The 21,623-nt window shown below is 38.8% G+C and overlaps 1 protein-coding gene across 2 annotated transcripts in view; it reads right to left on the bottom strand.

The window, feature by feature from the left end:
* COBL (cordon-bleu WH2 repeat protein) overlaps positions 1 to 21,623 on the bottom strand; it is a 255,188-nt gene that overhangs the window by 93,140 nt on the left and 140,425 nt on the right. The window contains exons 8-9 of one of the 2 annotated variants that reach the window (XM_045286315.1): positions 16,252 to 16,390; positions 13,927 to 14,097 (exon numbers count right to left, since the gene is read on the bottom strand). In XM_045286315.1, coding sequence (XP_045142250.1) covers positions 13,927 to 14,097; positions 16,252 to 16,390 — 310 coding nt within the window. The remainder of the gene's footprint in view (positions 1 to 13,926; positions 14,098 to 16,251; positions 16,391 to 21,623) is intronic. The other variant, XM_045286316.1, reaches the window with a different exon arrangement.

Raw genomic sequence — 21,623 nt, 5'->3', positions numbered from 1 at the left:
TCTTCACAATGTATTTGCTTCAGATTTAGCACCAATTTAGATTTAATTTACCTTACTAACTTTCCTCCAACATCTCCTTACTTCTACGCCACAGATTCCCAAACTTATTTGGCCTATTTCCCCCTTTTAGGAGACAGATTACTCGGTGCTCCCCTGGCAATCCAATGTTCAGTACAATAGCCCATAATCCAGAATAAAGTGTAGGTATCTGCTCTTGCAGTCCCCCTGGATCCAGCACGCCCCCAGGGTGAGGTATCACCCACTTTGGGAAACAGTGATCTAGACAGTCAACAAATAACCTTTGCTACTGTTCATGAGCTAAAATTTATTCCCAACATTGCTGTTTTCAAGCTACCAGTATGAGTTACCAAAATGGTGTTGGAAAGAAATGTGCAGTCGCACCATGATATAGTATTTCACCATCCAGATTTAAACCATGTACATTAACCTCAAAAGCATAGAAAAATTAAAAGGTAGTAAAATAATTAAGAGCTAATTAATAAGTGATATTTATACGTTTTAAAAATATTTATTTGATGGTACATTTATATCACTTTTAATAATGGCTTAATCTAGCAGTTGTTTTGTAAAATTCACGACATTTTCATCATCAGTTCTTGCACACCTGATCCTTTGAGCTACCACAAAGTTCTTAAATGCTCTCTGAGATGGAGGACATAGTGTCTTGTAAATAAATGTTTAAGAAGCAATTAGCTAAAATAATTATGTTTATAAGGTTTTTCTCAAATGCACCACTTCGCTCTGTTATGACCCTTATTGCTTTGCTTCTAAGGAGCACCCAATCTTTGGTTCTACTGGGTTGATTTAATGATTTTTCAAGGTACAGGAATAACAGACTAAAAACAGTCACCTTTGCTTATTTTTTTTCTACTGTGCTTCTGAAGCCAGAACTTCAATCAGACTCTGCTCCCACAGTCAACGATTTCCTCTCATTTTATGAGAAGGGCGATTTGCTCACCGTCCACTTCCTGTTTTCCTGATCCTGCATCCTTTCTCAGAGTGGCGGGAGCAGCTGTGTGGTTGGGTTTCTTGCCAAAGGATGGAAATTAATGGACTACAAGGGTAATAGTGCTCCTTGGCTTGTGCTGAGGTTCACACACCTGGAGGGCTTCAAGGGAGTTTCCCAATGACAAATAAGACACGTAGGATTGTATATGTGTCATGCATTTTAAAATGAACTGCTTGGTTTTGAAATGGGAAAATTATTTAGGTTGTGTCCAAAGTAAGCTGACATCACAGGGGACTGGGTTCAGGTCAAGGGGCCTTGCAGTAACCTCTCTGCTTCCTTTCCCACCTTTGTATTCTCAGCTCAGGCGAGTCTGAGGCTGTTCACTGAGCTAGCAGCCCTTATTGATCACCTGTTCTCGGTTTATGGAGATTTGATTAGTCATTTGCCCTGTAAATCATAGCATTGTGTTCATGATATTTCTGGATTCCCAGGTCATTCTCTGGGTCACTCTGTCTAAAAGATAAATTATTAATTTTAAAGTGAGCAAATTCGAATTACTATTGTCTAACAAAAACATATAACTTGTTCAATTGTTCATTTTATTTCCCTATTTCAAAATCTCCTTAAAGGTCTTTGGAATGGATTCTTTGTTCTCACATTTAAAAACAATGAGCTAGAAATATGGTGATTATCTTTGGGTGTCTTTAATCACATATATCATTTAGAAAAAAACAACAGTATTCCATTTTCCCTCTATTCCTTCAAAATCTTCCCCAATTACCTTACAAATGTATATCCAAAGAGAGAATTGCTCAAGCTTGATGTAGAAAAATATGTGGGAGTAATTTTCATTGGAAAGTTTAATTAAAACAATTTAAGGCAAATTAGGAATCTGTAACTTGAACTTTCAGTGCAATGAACTACAAATTCCCCAGACCTTCTAACTTAACTTAGTAATTGATAACTTGTTAAAACGTAATCCTAGTAAACACTGGAAAACTTGTGAACAAACAATTCAATGAAGCTCAGAGAACAGGCTCTGTCAATGCAATTCACAATGCAAAGTCAAATGGCAGAAGAACGCAAACTGATTAGAAAGTTATGGCAGAAAGTAATCAACATGCACAATCGTATTGTTTTAGACATGCACACAAAATATATGCACACAATTTGTTAACTAGAGGTTAATATGAATGCTTATACAATAAGAACAAAATAGCATTAGAAAAAAAATATAATTGTTCTTATATTTAAGAAAGCTAAACACATCCCCAACGATTCATTCATGATAACCTTTGTATTTTAAGTAATTAAGGAGTTGCATAGCTTAAAAATGCTTCTCCATCATGTATGATAACTATATACCAGCCCTGAGGGGCCCCGCCGGAGCCACCAGCAGCAATGCAGGGGAGACTGGGCTTTCTGCTCCCGCCAAGAGTTACTGTTTTGGAAACCGACGGGGGTTACTGTGAGTCAGCACTGAGAGCAGGGAGTCTGGTTTCTCAAACTCAGACTCTACACACTGCTGTCATACAGGTCAGGGAGGAAAACCCCTCCCTGAGGCGGTAGCAGCCATATGTATGGCGCACAGTTCTAGTCTGCAATATGTGGGCTCACCATGAACTAGCATTGACAGTAAAAGGGTTCTTCTGCTTGTTTTTGTTACGTAGACTCGAGATGGCATTCCCTTCCTAGACATTTTTATCAGTTGTCTATTGTACCAGCACAACTTAAATCAAAACGCAGAGACTTTAAACAATAGCAGTTCCATGGGTCTAAAATCTAGGCACAGCTTTGCTAGGTGTCTCTGTCTCAAGTCTCTCACAATTCTGCAACTAAGGGGAGTCACGGTTGTTGCCTCAATTGCAGGCTGTACAAAGAGAGGACCTTCTTCCAAGTTCATTCAGTTTCACATGGTTGACTGCACGGGGGCTGCAGTTCCTCACTGGCGGTTGGCGGGGGACTCCCTCGGTTCTTTGTCAGGGTGTTCGTTCCACAAAGCAGTTTGCAACATGGCACCTGACCTCCCTTCGGCTTACTGAGTGCCAGGAAAGAGGCCACGATCTTTTGAATCTAATCTCAGAAGGGGAAAGTGATTTCATCATTTATGCTGTAGTAGCGGTCTACTCCTTAGACACGAGTCGAGGAATCCAATACACTGTTCCAGGGAGGAGGCTCCATGAGAAGTTAAAACGGGAGATGGTGATCATCTTAGAGGCCTCCCATGACACAAATGAAAGCCTCCTAACATGTTGGTCAGACTAGAAATCAACTAAAGAAGAAAGAAACAACGGGATGTGGTTGGGATGCTACATACTACCGAGATCTTCACATCTTGCTCAGGTGCAACTGCAATCATCTTTGATGGAACATTAGCTCTCAGGAGGATATCCTAAGATGGAAAATGCTGCCACTAGACAACTTTTTGCCTGGAAAATAATTTCACTAAAATAGAGTTGAATGATTTACATTATTCTAATCAGATACTTAAATTTTACACAATAAGACTCATTCTGTTTTATTACTTTACTGAATGTATGCTGTGTGACAAGTATTGTGTTGAAGTTGAAAGTAAGAATGGATATAAACTCTCTAAGTACCTTAAACCAGTAGAGGAGGTAGATAATTTGCTTATCTCCCTTTTGGCCTGGGGCCTATCTCTTTGCTGTCTAGGATTTGAAGTCTTCTCCTAGCTGGCCTCTGTTTGGTTAAACATCAACAACATCAATATTAATAATGAAAAAAACACCACCAAATTCACTGCCAGCCATGGGCCAATTCTGCTTCATGGTGACCCTTTAGGACAGGGTAGAACTGGCCCTGTGAATTTTTTGAGACTTCAACTCTTTACAGGAGTAGAAGCCCCATCTTCCTCCATGGTGGTTTTGAACTGCTAGTCTTGCAGATGGCAGCCCAACATGTAACCACTATGCCATCAAGGCTTAGGATGGAATTGTCATCTTTGTGTTTGTGAGACTGGCTTTCTTCAGTGCTTCTTTGTCTTGATTTTGAAAACTAGGTTGTTCTGAAGTTTAAACATCTTCCTGCTCTTCGGCTCTATATTAAGAATGTCTGAAGTGTAAAAGATAACATTGGATTTGAGTGTTTATTTTCTTTTAGCTTTCTTTTATTTTTTGTTTCATAATTATAATTTTATTTTAAAAGGCAAATGGCCATTATAATCATTCTCCTTGTTATAGATATAATAAAAGTATTATATATAATATTTATAATATAAAATTAAAAATATAATATATATATAATAAAAGTATTTTTATTGGGGGCTTTTACATCTCTTATCACAATCCATACATTCATCCATAGTGTCAGGCACATCTGTACATATGCTGCCACCATCATTTTCAAAGCATTTTATTTCTATTTGAGCCCTTGATATAAGCTCCTCCTTCCCCCCTCCTCTGCCCACCCTCACTCATGAAACCTTGATAATTTATAATTTTTTTTCATGTCCTACACCAATTTCTGTCACCCTTCACCCACTTTTCTGTTGTTCATCCCCATGGGAGTGGGTTATATATTGATCCTTGTGATCGATTCCCTCTCTCCACCCATTTTGCCCTAATCCTCCTGGTATCTCTATTCTCATTGTTGGCCCTGAGGGGTTTATCTAGCCTGGATTCCCTGTGTTGCAGGCTCTTATCTGTAGCAGTGTACATGTGCTGGTCTGTAAAATCATAAAAATGAAGACAATATTCATATAATTACAGTTGACCTTTATATTTAGTTATAATTGAATTGAGTTTTGTTTATCAGGAGTCCTCAGATAATTTAATTTTCTGGAAAGTAACGCTATGTCTTATGTAGTTTTCCTACTATAAAAAGCTATTTCATAGAGGTATTGCTTAGGAAGTTTTTACTATTAACTGCTTTTTATGAGACTGTGTTGTTTTGTATGTGAGTCCACAGTAATGAAAACTGAACTCCAATCTGTACTCCAATACATAAAACACTTCAGAGCTATATTCTAATGTATAAACTTATTATAACAGTTTGTTATTTTTATGTGCTGCTGTAGATTTTAACTCAAAGCCACCACATGTGACAGAGTAAGTCTTTTCCATAGGGGTTTCTATACTGTACTATTTATAAGAACAGCTCAGGTCTGGTAGGATGCCTTTCATGTCATCATAAATTAATTATCATACATATGCAAGCGAGTTATTGCTTTAAGTGTGTCTATGAAGGGACCAGTTGTTCTAAAGTTCTATACCTTAGCTACCCTGCTATCAATCTAAAATATGTTTACTTTGGGTCAGAAAGGCTATTAGTTTGACTTACATGGGAATTTCTGGAGTATAATTAATAAAATAACAAACTTTTAAAAATATAAAATAAGGCAAATGGCTTATCCAATAAGGCCATGTAGCAATAATAATAAATCATACTCGATAAGAGTTTATAAAGAACTTCCACAAACATTATCTCACTTCACTTCAATAAGTATATTTAATTATCCATTTTATTTTGCACTAAAGGCTATTTATTGTCAAAAATCAGGATTTTCCCCCCCAAAACAAGTCATCTTGCGAGATATGCATTTATTCTAAAGGTTCAACAATTTGGGGGAATCTTCTATAAATGATTTCCTTTAAAATCTGATTTTAAGTCACAGAGAAAGTTAATAGTCATATTTTATAACCACCTTTTCTCTCCTTTTTTGATGAAATTTTCTTATTTTTTCCTTACCTATATTTTAAAAACTGTTCTATTGGAACATAAACCAAATAAAATACAATTCAATCGCTTGATCATATCAATAAATGTACAATCATCACCACAATCAACTTTAGAACATATTCCTTTTTCTTTTATTCTTTGGTATTAGCCGAGGCAACATTAATGCAGTGACTGTCTCCATAGATGCACCCATCCTGGATTTCATAGACCGAAAACACGCAAAACATACAAAGCAAAGAGCCAACAAAACGCTAACAATAACAAAATAAAACCGAGAGAAGCTATGGTTGGGAAGTAAACAGAAATATTAAAAAGTAGAACAACTTTAAAATGGATCGAAGGGAGATCAAGGGATAAAGGGAGGTGACACCAAGGAGCAAGAAGATGGAAATGTTCCGAAACTGATGGTGGTAGCAATTGTAAAATTATGTTTGATCTAACTGAATTATGGTTTATTATCATATCTGTAAGAGCTTCCAGTAAAATGATTAATAAAAAATAAAAATAAAAAGATATCATAACCAGGAAATAATTTTCTCTTACAAAAAGGGGGAAGATCAAGTGGTAAGGTGCTATATTTTAAACGAGTTCTATCTGTCATGGTCCACTTCCCAATGTATTCTGTGTGACAGCAAGACTCCACATCCCTGCTTTGTGTTCAGAGGGGATTCGTGGAGGATTCGTCCAAATGAAGGTATTTCACCTTCACTTTCTTTTTAAGCTACTAGGAGATTTACATGTGTCAGAAGGGGGATCAGGATTGGAGTGTTTTAAAGCAGATGTCGTTAACTGTATTCCTGGGTATAGGAAAAGTAGGCAGTGAAGACAGTCTATTTACTATTAAAAAACGTGGGCTTGTGCCCTAACCCAAGAGAGCAATGACCAGGATGCTTTCACAGGGTAAATAAGCCTCCATTTAGAAAATCCCTTTTGACTTCAAGAGACATTTTTCTGGGTTTTCCTACCTCTCTTAGCAAGCATCTTGTCATGTTTTCAAAGGACCGTCTTTCTGTGTATTTTTGTTGGCACAGCAAGGCCTTCTAAAACAAAATGTTGGTGAATATTTCTTTTATTCCTGGATGATAATTAGATGAAGTGCATATGGATATATTTTCCTTAAGAGCTCAACTTTGATTTTATAACATGCTCATGTATATGAATCAAAATGCTTTAATATTATAGGAAAAAGTGAAATTATATATAAAACAACTCTAAGATCAAGCTCTCTAAGTTATTTGCTGATGTTAAATTGAATTAAGAAATGTTTGATGTATTTGGAAGTTCATATATTTTTTAAAGGAAAGATGCATCTATGTTCAGGTATGCTAAATAGTATGCTTATTTTTATGTTTGAAGGGTTTGGACTATATTTCCTAGAACCCCTTACTATTCCTAATGGGACCTTCTGAGATACTCTTGCATTAGGAAACCTTTAAAATGCCATGTATGTATGTGGAAAGGAAGAAATACCAAGGCCAGTCACGCTAGCTGGTAAGGATTTCTTCTTCCTACAAGTTTCTAAATAAAATTCTGGTGCAATGCTCTATGTCTTTCAAAAGTAAATCTCTTAGTACAACTTGAATTCTAGTAACATATACCATCTGCTATACAAAACACAATAAGTATGTGAAAACCAATGGTGTAAGGTGGTAATTTTTGGCATGGTGGGAGAAATATGGAGGGTGATGGAAGGAGTAAAGTTTTGTAGTTAGAGACACCATGTTGAGAATTCCAGTTCTATCACTTGTTCATGGTAAGACCTCAGATCAGTTGTGCAGCTTCTCTGGTTCCTGTTCCCTACCATATTGAGCTGTGGGGTGGGCCAAATGCAGTCTCTTGCGTAAGCCCGTTTCAGGTAACAGGGGTGCCTTTCCATTGAGGATGCAAGAAACACACAACTAAAATTCAACTCGGGAAATGAGCAAGAGTTTGTAGTTGCTAGACAAAAGTCTTTATTGAGCGTTCACACCACTAAAAATAGTCAGAAATCTTACTCGAAGTGTAGATGAGAAGTACACAGGGACACAAGTTAGCATCGAGTCTTTTAGGTACCAACAATCTGTAGCTCTTTGGAGCTGGAGAAAGTCATCCCTGGGTGTCAGCATTCTGGCACAAAAGCAAACAAACCAAGAGACAAGGTTTGTTTATTTTCCTTTTTTAAGACCTGAATGAAAGAATGAAAGTTGCTCTTTGCCTGGAGGTGATCTCAGTTTTCAATGCTGTAAACAATGGGCAGATCTTTCTGGTAACTAGGCCTAATACATGCTCTGAGTTGGATGCATTCATATCTGGGGTTTCAGGAAATACGACAGCTGGGCACATGCAATTTGTTGAGCCCCTGCTGCCCTCAGAACTTGCCCAAGTTCTGGCAGTAATACTGGCAGTAATACTGAAATGAGGTCTGTCTACTCCCAACAGATAGATATCTCAGAGGACCGTCTCCCTCTATGCCTACCATTCTTCTACACTCCTTCATGATATCTCCCTGGCTATATGGGAGGGGAGGGAGCACAGGTGTGTAAATGGAACCACAATACAAGAAAAAAGCAAGTCTCCTTTTTGGTTTGTTCCTTCCTTCCTTTCTCTCCTGTAATCTCTTTTTTCAAGTCTACAAAAGGCAAGACTGAATAATGGTACTCGTCGTAGCATGATGTTGGTACAAATGAGGTCAACATCCTTAGCTAGTAACTGAAAGGTTGGAGGTTTAAGTCCACCTAGATACCCAGAAGCACCTGGGAAGAAAGGCATGCCTGTTTATTACGTAAGAAAGTAGTCATTGGCCACTGTGAGGAGCAAACACATAGTTCAACTCTGACACGTATGGGATTGCCATAAATTGGAATAAACTCTATGGTAACTGGTTGATTGGTTATAAAAACCCAGGAAAGAACTTTGCATCTGAAGTTAGGTCTTTGTAAGCAGCCCTCTCAAATCTTATCTGTCATGGCCATAACTGACTTCTTACTGAGCAGCAACCTGAAAATACCACTTTGGAAATCGCAGGTGCCAACAAGAAGCTTTAGTCAGGGGTGGTAAGGGTGTAGGGACTTAATGCCTAACTGTAGTCTGTATAAGCACACTCTGACAAACTTACGGACCCGAGGAACAACGGGGTTACAGCAAGCCTTATCATTGTCCCTCAGCGACTCCTCCCTCACGGCTTCCCAAGAAGACTGTGGGCAAAGGAAGGCATCACAAACAGCCACTGTATATGGGGCTTTACAATGGACTCTCTTTGCAGATCAAATGATTCTGGTGTCAGTTTCACTGTACTTGCTATCTATCTCTCTGATATATCCAATCCTTATTTTAAAAATACAGACTCCAGGATAGATTAAAACCCTCAGAAACATTAATGGGAGTAATGATTCCATGAGGGCTTGGGAAAGTGGGGGGACTGATAGCAATGATAGATGTATAACCCCCCCCCCCCCCCCCCCCCCGCTTAAGGGGGATGAAAAACAGAATTGCGGGTGAAGGGATACATTGAACAGTATAAGATGTGGAAAAAATGTTATTAAGGGTTCACAAAGGTGGTAGGGTGGTGGGGAGGGAATAATGAGGTACTGATATCAAGAGCTCAAGTAGAAAGAAAATGCTTTGAAAATGATGATGGCAACAACTGTACAAGTTCGTTAGATGTAATTGATTTATGACTTGTTATAATATCTGTTAAGTGCCCCCAATAAAGTGATCAATAAGAAATATCTGTTTAGATTTGGAAGTATATGAAACTTCAAGAAAATCACACATTTTAAGAGTTGAAAAGTATTTGTAAATAAGAATAAAAATAATTGGGATTATTTTGTCTAGAGAAGCTGATATAACTGGTATCTTCTACATCCCAAAGCCAAAAAAACTCACTACCATCCAGTCGACTCACTTGTAGTGACCTTATAAGGCAGGGCAAAACTGCCCTTGTGAGTTTCTGACCATAACTCCTCACCAGAGCAGAGCGCCTCGTGTGTCTCTCTCAGAATGGCTGGTTGGTTCAAGGTGCTGACCTCGTGGTTAGCCGTCCAATGTGTTTGTAACCCACCAGGGAGCCTTATTACTCTTCACAGCAGCCCTACGCTTCCTGGAAGTGCATATACGTAACTCGTGCCCCTCCAAGTATTTTATTTATTTATTTTTTGCCGAAATGATTTTGTTTTGACCTCTCTAGTTAGTGACTTACTCTCCCTTTGTCTACTTCCCTTCAAAGAATGTTTCCTTTCGTGTGTAAGCTTTTTATTGGCTGTGTAGTAACGGTCTTGTAAAATACTTGTTCTTTTGTTATTGGCTAATTTCCCTCAGCATAATGGCTTCTATGTTTATCTATGTTACGGCGATTCACAGATTTTTATTTTTTCTTGTTGTATAGTATTCCATTGCCTATATGTATCATGGTTTATTTATCCATTTAATGGTTGGGAGCCTCTTTGGGGGTTTCCAGCTCTTTATTTGTTGAATAATGAACATGGGTCTGCACATATCTGCTTGTGTAGTGACTCTTATTTTTGTAAGATATATATGTATGTAGTCATAGAATTGCTGGAACATAGGTATTTCCATTACCAATTTTTAAAAAGAAATGCCATCCTATTTTTACAGTGGTTGTACCGTTTTACAGTCATACCAACAGTAGATTAGAGTTCTAATCTCTCCACACCCTTGATAGCATTTTTGGTTTTCTTTTTCTTTGAACTCTGCTACTAATACTGCATAGCTGACATGATTAACTAATTATGTATCCATCTATCATCCATCCATCCATCCATCCATCTTCATCTCTCTGATGGTTAATGAGAAGGAGTCCTGGTAGCATAGCGTGTTATGTACTGGGCTGCTAACCACAAGATCAACACTGCGGCTCCACTAGTAGTTCCATAGGGACGTAGTAGCTTCTGGGGTCTAAAAATCTTTTCTTAAAACAAGCAACTATCTAAGTAAGCTTTCAGTTAAATCCACATGGAAGATGCACACTAGCCTGTAAGATCCAAAGATTATACATAATACAATCCACGGCAGGAGTAAGGGTTGGTTTTAGAGCTTAAATTCTGAGCACCCAGTTTGCAGGGTATACATGACAGTGGAAGTCCCAAATCCATTTTGAAGTCCTCAGATGGACTAAGTCTCCGGTGAATTCCATCTAACCGCTGGCCAGGTAGATGAATAGCCTTGGCCTCAGAAGCAGTGCACTTGAAAGTGAATTAATGCGAGTATTAGACTACAATTGAACACCTTCTTTATCATTTGTTTTCCCATTTGATTCATTTTATATTTGTCTAGTGTTTATTATTTTAAAGTTGTTCTCGGCTTATTGTTTTCTGCTTTTCTTTGGATTGAGGTTCTTGTTCTGTTCTTTTGGGGGGTTTGATTTTCATCATGTGAAATCCAGGATATGTACGTTTATAGAAAAAGTAACAAGATTAATAGTTTCTTAGGGTTACGGCCAGGGAGGTGAGGGGGGAAGTAGGGAGCTAACAAAAATGAGTACCTAGTAATAATGAATACAAGAACAAAATTGTTCTAAAATCAATTGTGGTTATGATTGTATTTTTAATTTTTAATACATTTTTAATACATTTAAACCACAGAATTATATGTGTGTGAATTATATGTCAATAAAACAGTTAAAATAAGCTTTATAGCTTCAGAAAACCCAAGGGGAAGATCTTCTCTGTCTTACTGAGTCATTATGAGTCTGAATTGACTTGAATGGATAATGACTGTGAGCATTCTCCATGTGTCTGTTGGCTGTCTGAACGTCTTCTTAAGGGAAGTGCTATGCACTCTACCTATTTAAAAAAATGGATTGCTAGGTTTTCACATGTCAGTATTTAATACCCCTTGAGTTAGTTTTTTGTGTATGTTGAGAGAGATGATCTTGTTGAATTTTTCTGTACATTGATATCCAGTTTTGTCAGCTACCTTGCCTAAAGAGACTATTTCTTCCTCATTCAGTGGGCTTTAGCCCTTTGTCACAGATAAGCTGTTCTTAAGTGCATGGATTCACTTCTGAGCTCAATTCTGTCTTATTGGTGTGTGTGTCTGTCGTGGTACTTGTACCAGGCTGTTTGAACTACAATCACTGTATAATCGGTTTCAAGATTGGGGATTATGAGGCGTCCCAATTTGTTCTTTTCCTTTAGTAGGGCTTTACTTATCCAGGATCTCTTTCCTATCCATATTAAGCTGGTGATTAATTTTTCTATCTCTTTAAAGAATGACTATGGGATCAATATTGGGATTGTATTATATCCTTAGATCATTTTAGTTAATACTGAAATTTTCACAATGTTAAGTCTTCCTATCCTTAAGTATGGGGCATTCTTCCATTTACTCCGGTCTTTTTAGCTTCTTATAGAGTGTTTTGTTTTGTCGGGTTTGTCGCTGTTGTTGTTCAAGTTTTTTTGTGTCTCTAGCTAGATTTATTTTTAGATATTTCAGTTTCTGGTATTGTTTTCCTCATTTCCTTTTCATAGTTTTCTTTGTTAGTGTAAGAATCTATTTTTGTATTTGATCTTTTAGCCTGACACTTTGCTCAGTAATTTCAGTAGTTTTACGGTTGAATTTCTAGGATTTTCTATGAGCAGATAATACGTTTATCTGCATATAGAGATAATTTTCCTTCTGTATCAATACAGATACCTCTTATTTCCCTATTGCTCTAGCCAGAACTTCTAAACAATATTGAGTGGGACTTTTATTAAAGGGTATTATCTGGCATCTATTTAAAAAAGAAATGCTTTCAATCTTTCCCCATTAAGAACGATTTTGTGTATGTGCCCTTACTTATGATGAGGAATTTAAGTTCTAGTACAAGTTGATGATTGTGTTTATCAAGAATGGGTGTTGCATCTTGTCAAATGCCTTTTATGCACCAATTCACATAATAATATGGTTCCTTTCATTTTATTTTATGTGGTGAGTGACATTGATTGTTTCAGTAACATGCATATCTGGTATAAATCTTACTTGGTCATGATGGAGTGTTATTTATACTAGGTTGTTGGATCTTTTAAGCTGGAATTTTGTAGACATTTTGTGCTATGTCCATGAGGGACATTGGTCAGTAATTTTTTAGTGCTACCTTGGCCTAATTTTGGGATCAGTGTTATGCTTGCTTCAGAGAATACATTCAGTATTATTCCATTATTTCCTCTGGAATACTTTGAATAGAACTGGTGTTTGTTTTTCTCTTAGGAAAATAGCTGTTTTGAGTGATTCCAAGTCATGGAAACCCCATGTACGTCAGAGTAGGGTAGAACTGTGTTCCATAGGGTCTTAAATGGCTGATTTCCACCCCCACCCCCCAGAATTGGATCACCAGACTTTTCCTCTGATGGACTTGAACTGCCAACCTTTTGGTTAAGTGCTAAGCATGTTAACTATTTATACCTCCCAGGGACTTCAAAGGGTTGCAAAATGCTCAGATCAACACTAGTGCTGGGCTGAGTTCAGAAGAGGAATTAAATTGTCTTCTGCACTGTCCCGGATCTGCCAGTTTTATGACAAAGCATGTACACAAACTTGAGACATGCTGAAGAGGAGTAGACTCAGGCTGGATGTGCAGGAATGATGCCATCTGAATATATACTCTTTAAACCAATGCCCCTCTAGAGGTTAGGGTGCTATGAACAATGCTTATTAAAGTCCAGAAGAAATGCCTGATCTCAGACCAGGCAGGATGAACAAAAATAGCAGAATAAGATTTTAATTCTGCGATTACTACTCTCATGTCAAGATGATCCCTCTTTTGTATCTCAGTTTCCCTTTCTACTGAATAGAAGTACTAATGGCTGGCCAGTGGTCACATGGCTTGAAGGGTTAAATTCACAACCCCTCCAAGTTACTGAACTCTCCGATGTGTTCAAATCATGCTCCATGAGAGGATCATCGACAACAAAACACCCTGATGGTTGTACTGGTTGGCTCTCAGTATCTACAGATGCTCTGAGGTTAGTGCTACTTTAAGAAACATTAATCCTTCACTGACTGTCTCTACTCACAGATCTAACTTGAGCGGGGCTCGAGCTGCGGAATGGTTGATTCGCAGGTTCAATCAGGCTTTAGAGGACCTGGATTGCATTTTAAGTGCATTCCCTGTTAACTCGAATACACTGCATTGACCATTCAGAGAGAAAAGCCAGAAGGAAAGGTACATACATCCAAAGGTAAGAATGGAAAGACTGGAAACCCATTGGCGACACAAACAGTGATCACACAGGCGATGGATCGACAACATGGTTGGGAGACAAAAGAGAGGCACGTACTTTTGGGTCTCAGGTCTGGGGCCTCAGGTACAGCACTTTCCTCTGGTAAGCCAAGAGGCTCCGCCACATCAGTGTCAGGAGGAGGATAGGGTGGGGGTGGGGGAAGCACTAACTGGGGTGGGCCACGCATAGTGCCACGGGGAGGTTTTTGTGGCACCTGCCGTCCAATACCTATGTGGAATCAATGGTGGTTACTTCAGTGGGTTAGGCTGAAATGCAGCTGACTTTCAACAGAGAGACTGGCTCACTCTTAGACACCAGAAACAAGCACACTCATGCATTGACATTTCACATGTGGCCACTCGGTGGGGCCAATGGGGTGACATCTGTCCCCTGTGGCAGTTTGCTTTTGGTAGGCACAATTACTTATATGCTGGGATTCAAAATTAATTTTATAAGTCCCTAAATGACTCTTGTCATGTGAAGGAAGACTCCCTTCATTCACATTAGTCTTTTTACCTTATTCTGACTGCTTTTCCATGCCGGCTCTTTAGCCATGGATTGAATAACCATGAATTTTGCTTACCTCTTTTAAACCCAAGTATACCTTCACCTCTTGCATTGCTTAGGGAGGAGTTTTCAGTCTCTGTTTTGAAGACGTTCTTCAGGTGAGGGAGGAAGTTAGGGGAAGTGCCCCTTACCCTAGTCGACTTGTATGGCAGGCTGAGCTACTCGTCTTTCAGGTGCTCAGACATGGGAATCCCTTTATTCTTAAAAAAATAACATGAGTTTTTTTTGTCTAATAATATTTTTAAATCGATGACTGAAGGTAATAAATGATAAGAAGTTAATAATAATATGAAATCAATAAATGAAATGAATGACTTCAGGCTTTAAAGCTTAGAATGTTCTATAAAGTTATAGATTCCGTGCTTCAAGCCCTTAATAAGGAAATGACCAAAACATTAAGCAAAATGATTTCATCATGAAGAGGCATATTATCAATCTATTCCTTCACTTTGTGACAATTCTCTGGGCAGAAAATAGTCATTTCTCCAAATCTACATTTCAGTTTCTCCCGCAAAGCTGTGTTTCCCAAGTGCACAAAAGTGAAGCAGCCTGAATGGCGGGTGTTTGTGTGTTCTAGTAGCGCTTGGACTCTAAAGAGATAGCGATGTGGAGGAAGACTGTGTCCACGTGGTCATCTGAATAACAGTTTTCTGATTGGAAGTCTCTGTTGTTGACCAAAGATTTTAGGCCAAGACTACATTCAGCTAGCTCCAATACTATTTCATTGCAAATTCTGAATGCAATCGCTTATGCTGGAGAGCTGAGTGTCTTCTGGGTTCCAGATATACAGTTGAAGGCAGGGCACCCAGGGATGGTAGGTGTTAATACAATCATCGATTGCATCATGAAAAACGATCTTATTGGCTTCACGAATGAGTTCTGATGTACAGTGGATGACCCGGGGTAGAGTCTCAGCTATGCAAAATCTCTTCAAGAGCCCTTTCTATCCCTACATCAAGACACAGCCAACACTGGCTTTCTTTAAAGTAAAAGAATGCTGGTGGCGTAAAGGCTAGGGCTGCAATCTGCAAGGTCAGCACTTTGAAACCAGCAGCCACTGCGTGAGAGAAAGACGGTGCTTTCTACTCCTGTAAAGAGTGGCAGTCTCAGAAATAACTGGGGCAGCTCTACCCTGTGCCGCAGGGTCCCTGTGAGTGAGCGTCGGCTTGATGGCAGTTTTGTTTTTTTCCATTAATCTCTATCTACCTTGCCTGTATAAGAGAGGGGGAAGGAAACCACGATCTACCAGGGCTCTTTCTGCTCAAAGAAGCCCTGATCCCATCTTAGTTCCTGGACTATTATTTTTCTCACAAACTATGGGAGTGTTTGCTAAATATATAAAAGTTACATAAATAGAGATCAATTTCAGACATGGTAGGCAAAGATTTCCTGAATTGCTGTTAGGCAATCTATAAATATCCAGGGGCCTCAAACTACATTTTCTTTCTGATGACATTCAAAATAACTTCTTCAGATGTCGTCTTGCCATGCCTTTTTCTCTCAGGGACACACAAATCGCACACTCACACGCACACTCTCTCTGTTTTCACCCCTTTCCCAGCCTCTTCCACCATTCTGTACCCTCCACCCTCTGCCTCTACCTCTTCGAGGCACACGCAATGGCCACAAAATATTGCTGTACTACATTAAGTGAGCCCTCAACTGTTTATTTCCAGACGTTCTTTCTTCAGCATAAACTTTTTGGTTAATGTTATGATGGCGTGAGTTCACTGCAAGAGTTAACATGATGCTCAATAGCACACCGGACAGCAAGTGCCCAGCCCCATGCAGACGGCTCTCAGAGAACTCACTCACCCATCATGCTCTTCCTGTTCTCCTCCTGGTCCTCCATGCGATTGGGAACCTGGGGACTGGGCAGCGGTGGTTGTGCAGGAGGGGGAGCTGGTGCCCGCCGCTTCTTTTTCTGCAAATCAATCTGGGACCCAAGAGAAACCTGTAAAGCACAAAAATAGAACCCAGTGTTAGTGTAATTCCGTTTGGAGAGCGTGTGCCTGGGAAACACACACACGAGAGACTCTAGCTCACTGTCAGTGCTATGACAAGGGCTGTGGTTTCGTGGTCCCCTCTCTGGAGTACTTGGAAGTGATGTAGGGTCCTGTGGATTTCCAAAACAACATCCATGCGGTAGCACAATGAAGACTTGTAGGCATTTCCAAGATTACCAGGAGATGAAGAGATGGGGTCAGTTCCAAACTGTCTAGGTACTTCCGGGCAATTTAAAGCCGTAGGAAGGTTCCGCTCAACATTAAATGTGAAAAAGGGCATCCCAAGTGTTTAGCTAAATGCAAATGTGTACGAGTTCTCCTCAGAGTTGTATCAAGGACCACCACGATCTGTGTCTGTGCTTTGGCAGGATGAGGCAATGGTGGTGGCAGAGGAGGGCTGCCCTCAGACCTCTCTTATGCCTTCGCCTAGACTGCTGATTGGTTCATGGAGGGCCAAAGCAACTTGGACTAAGTGACCCTTCACCGCTGACCTCTCTTGGATCTAGCAGTATAAGGCAGTTTATCAGTGTATGGGACATTAGATCACTACACAGAACATCAATTATTCCTCCAGTACAGATCTCCTGCTTCTGCTTAAAGGGTTTGAATCATGGAACATTCCTAACTTCTAAAGTCAGCTTGTCAACATTGGAAGAGTTTCACTATTGAGGGTAAAATTGGCATTGCCTGTAAAATTATATCAATTGATTCTTGTCCTTTGTTCCTGAAACTTTGCCTAATTATTTTCCCTCTCATTACAGCCAAAGTTGCCATTCAATTACTCTCTTATTTTTTCAATCTTATTGAAAAATAATTACATTATCTCCAGATTAGCTGGAGAAAGTAATAAAAATCTGTGAAAGTAATAAAAATCACAACTACAGTTAGTTACTGCCCTCAGGAGTTACATAGCATAATTGTGAATCGCTAGTCCAAATACTCCCTGGTCTCACAGGTGTTTGCCACACCAATGCAGTTACATCTTACAAATAGCACCGTATTGCGAAGCTTCCATCCCACTCCCAGGGACCCAGGCTGCCAATATGTACTCTAGTGCAGAGTTTCTCTTCTTAAGTAGGATGACTGATCTTCCGGGGTAGACATGATATTTCATACACCCTGCATAAGGGTAAGTAAAAAAGTACTGCTACAAAACCATGGCAACTTTTATTATACAAAAATATCAAAATGTAAAGCACACAATCTCCGATACATTTTCCATGCAGGTCTGTAGACTTCTGAAGGCTGAGATTCCATCTCTCGAACCTTCCCGTGAATGATTCTGTTCTCTTAAATTTACACTAGATCAAAATGGATATTTAGCACCTTCCAGGAGCTAAAATCACGTTCATTTCAAATGTTCTTTTGAATTTAGGGAACAACAATAAGTCTGAAGGAGTGAGATTGGGGCTATGGTAGGAGGGGGAGGAGGGAAGGTTTCCTAATAAAATTAGTTTGTATATTTAGGTTATTAATTCATTTTGGATTTGTTTTTGTTTGCAATTTGTAGCAACAATCCTGTTTCTTTTTCTACAAATGGAGATTTAATTTTATCATCATCATTATTTGAAGAACTGCTTCTCTCTCCTTTGTTTGAACTTCCTACTCTTGTCAAAAATCAGTTGACCACAGAGGTGTAGTTTAATTTCTAAGGTTACAGTTCTATTTTGTTTTCCTGTATCTTTCTTATTATATTAGTAACAATACTAGTGCTTGCACAGCAGCGCTACCACTACTACTGGTGTCATGACGTTTTGACTATTACTGTTGTATGGTATGTTTTATATCAAAAAATAGAAGTCCTACTACTTTTTTCTTCCGTTTCAACATGCATGAGATATGTGGGGTCTGTTGCCATTCCATATCACGTTGAGTACTGATTTTCCATTTATGTAAAGAAGACCGTTGGAATTTTGATTAGGATTTCATTGAATTTATAGAACACTTTGAGTGGTTAAATCTTACATAAGTTACATTTTCACAACAGTAAGTCTTTCCAACCTTGGACTTAGAATATATTTCCATTTACGTTTTCATTCTATTTAAACTGTTTTTATAATTTTCTCTTTATTAGCCCTGCATGCCCATCATTACATTTGCTTGTAGATATCTTGTTTGAAGACAGCTACTTAGCTAACCAAATAGAAGAAATCCAATTTGCACTCATTCCAAAGGTGATCCAACAGACGGTAGAAACCATTTAACAATATCATTCATAGTACTGCCAAGTAAAATTTAGCTATTCAGCAGGTCACTGACAGGAAACTGCCAGGAACAAGTCAGATTCCGAAGAGGCTGTAGCATGGGGGAGATCATTGATGCTGATGTCAGATGATGCTAGGCTGAAAGCAGAGAATATCAGAATGAGGGTTACTAGGGTTTTATTGATTATGCTAAGTATTAGATAGTAAATGAGAACAAATGATCAGATTATGGGCAATACTGTCCCCCCAGAAAGGAATTCCAAAATATTTCATTATGTTATTGTGGAACCTGTAGATAGATCAATAGGCAGTTGCTTTAAAAGGACGAAGGGGCACTAGTATGGTTTAAAGTCAGACAAGGTGTGCATCAGGGCTGCATCCTTTCATCAGACTGGTTTTATCTGCATGCTGAGCAACTAATCTGAGATGTTAGATTACATTATGAATAATATGGCATCAGGATTAGAGGAAGCCTCCGTAACAACATATATGGGACACAGAGGAAACAACCTTGCTGGCTGAAATTGAAGAGGATTGGAAACACCCACTAATGAAGATCAAAGGTGACACCTGCCGGAGGGGTGACACCTCCACATCAGGAAAACAAAACCCAGCACAAGTGGACCAGGATAAATGGAAAAAATCCCGACGTTACCAAGGACTTCATTTAACTTGAACTCACAATCAACACTCACAGAAACAACAGTTAACAAATCAAATCATGTAGTGCTTTGGGCAAATCGGTTGCAAAAGACTTCGTTAAAGTGATAAATGGCAAGATTTTGCTTTAAGGACTAAATTGAGCCTAAACCAAACCTTGGCATTTTTAATCATCTGAAATGCACCCAAAAAGTGGGCCATGAGGACAGAAGAATAAAGAAGAATCGATTCAGCTGAACCATGGTGTTGGCGAAGAATTGTCAGTATACCGTGGTCTGCCAGGAGAACAGACATGTCTTTGAGAACTGCAGCCAGGATGCCGAGAACTCACCTCACGCACTGTGGATGTATTACCAGGAGGGACCACCCCTGGAGAAGGACACCCATCAGTAGTGAAATAGCGGGTCAGTGACAAAGAGGAAGGCCTTTAATGGGATGGACTGACACAGCTCTGCAAAGATGGGTTCAAATGTAGTGCTGATGGTGAGAAGTTTAGATAGGCATATAAACTCAACTAATTTTTGTTGACCTTATACCTTGAAACTGCTACATTTTTCTATTTGCTCTAAAAGTTTTCTTTTTTAGTGTGGGGTTTTCTCTCTATAGAATCATTTTCCACAAATATAGATCATTTAACTTTTTTTCTCATGAGGATAATTTCTTTGTTGTTGTTCTTTCTTTTTTTTTTTGGTCTTATTGTTCTGCCTAGCACTTCCAATATAATATTTTAAAAAGTGGTGACAGTGGGCACTGTTGTGTTGTTCCCAATTTTAAGCAGAAAGCTCTCAATCTTCTTTCATTAAGTATACGACTAGTATCATATTGAGGGATTTCTCGAATATTCCAATTTTTCATCAAAAAAGGATATGAATTTTATCAAATGCTTTCTAACCCCATAGTCATGATTACATGGTTATTTTCTTTGTTCAGTTGATGTGGCGTATTATGTTGATTGGTTTTCTAATGATCACTTTTGCATTTTGGGGGTAGATAACTGGTTTATGCTGTATAACTTTTATTATGTTTTTGGATTCAATTCACTAGCATTCTGTTGAGAATATCTGCATCTATTTCCTTAAGTCATACTAGCCTGGAGTCTTCTTGTGTGTTTGTCTGGTTTAGGTATCAGGGTTATGTTTGCTGCCTATTGGGAGAGTTTTAAAATTATTGTTGTCAACTCTTCTCTAAATGTGTCATAAAAGTCCCAACGACACCATCTAGTCAAGACCTTTCTAATTTGGATATGTTTGTTTACTGATTTTACTGCTTCACTTGTTATGAATCTGTGAGAGTTTCTATTTTTTCTAGAGTTCATTTGGGTAGGTTATGTGCTTCTAAGAATTTTTCCATTTCACCTGTTATTCAGATTATTGCCTTATAGCGGTTCATAATTCTTTTTATTTCCACTGAGCAGCTATAATGTCCCCTCTTTCATTTCTTATTTACGTTAGTTGCATCTTCACTCTCCAATCTGCCCCACCCCCCACACATTCCTTTTGTCAGTCTAGTGAAAGGGTTGGCAATTTTATTAATCTCTCCAGGAAACAATGGCTGGTTTTATTGATTCTACTGCTTTTCTCTTTTTCAATTTCAACTTATTTCTGCTCTGATCTTTGTTTCTTCTGGTTTAGGGTTAGTTTTCAGTTCTGTTTCTAGTTCCTGACTGTGCTGAGTCGGGCTGTTGATTGGAGAGTGTTCTTTTGTGAAGCACGCCTTTAATGCTATTCGTTGGCCTCTTAATAATGCTTTCACTGCATCCCTTCAGCTCTGGCATATTGTGTTCTCATTTTCACTGAACTCTAAGAAACATGTGGTCTTAAAAATTTGTTCCTCAAACGATTTATAGTTTAATAGTGCTCTCTTTAATTTCTATATGCTTTTGTAATTTTTCTTTTTTTGTTGTTGATTTTTAAACTTAATGATTTTGAGCTCCATTTCTGAGGTCAGAAAAAGCACTCTATTATTTAAATCTACTTAAATTCATAGAGACTTGCTTTATGCCCTAACAACTATCCTGGAGGATGTACACAGGAGTAGAATTGTTGGTAGAATGTTTATAAGACAAAAGCCCAAACCAAACGGACTGCCGTCCAGTCGATTTTGATTCACAGTAAGCCTATCCAGAGTAGCATTTTTCCTTAGGGGTTTCTGAGGTTGGAAATCTCCCTAGGGTCAGAAAACCGAATTTTTCTCCCTCAGAAGGGCTGGTAGGTTCAAACTGCTGATCTTGCCGTGAATAGCCCAGTGTGTGATCTACTACGCCGCCAGGGCTCCTTGTTCAAGAAAAGGGGCTGCAAAGAGTTCATGGAAACATTCT

This window comes from Echinops telfairi, unplaced genomic scaffold (genome assembly GCF_000313985.2).
Source record: "Echinops telfairi isolate 266 unplaced genomic scaffold, ASM31398v2 ScPeMD7_7;HRSCAF=31, whole genome shotgun sequence".
In the NCBI taxonomy this organism is placed as follows: Eukaryota; Metazoa; Chordata; class Mammalia; order Afrosoricida; family Tenrecidae; genus Echinops; species Echinops telfairi.
The sequence above is the reverse complement of the archived record's forward strand: the minus strand, read 5'-3'. Positions and strand labels throughout refer to the sequence as shown.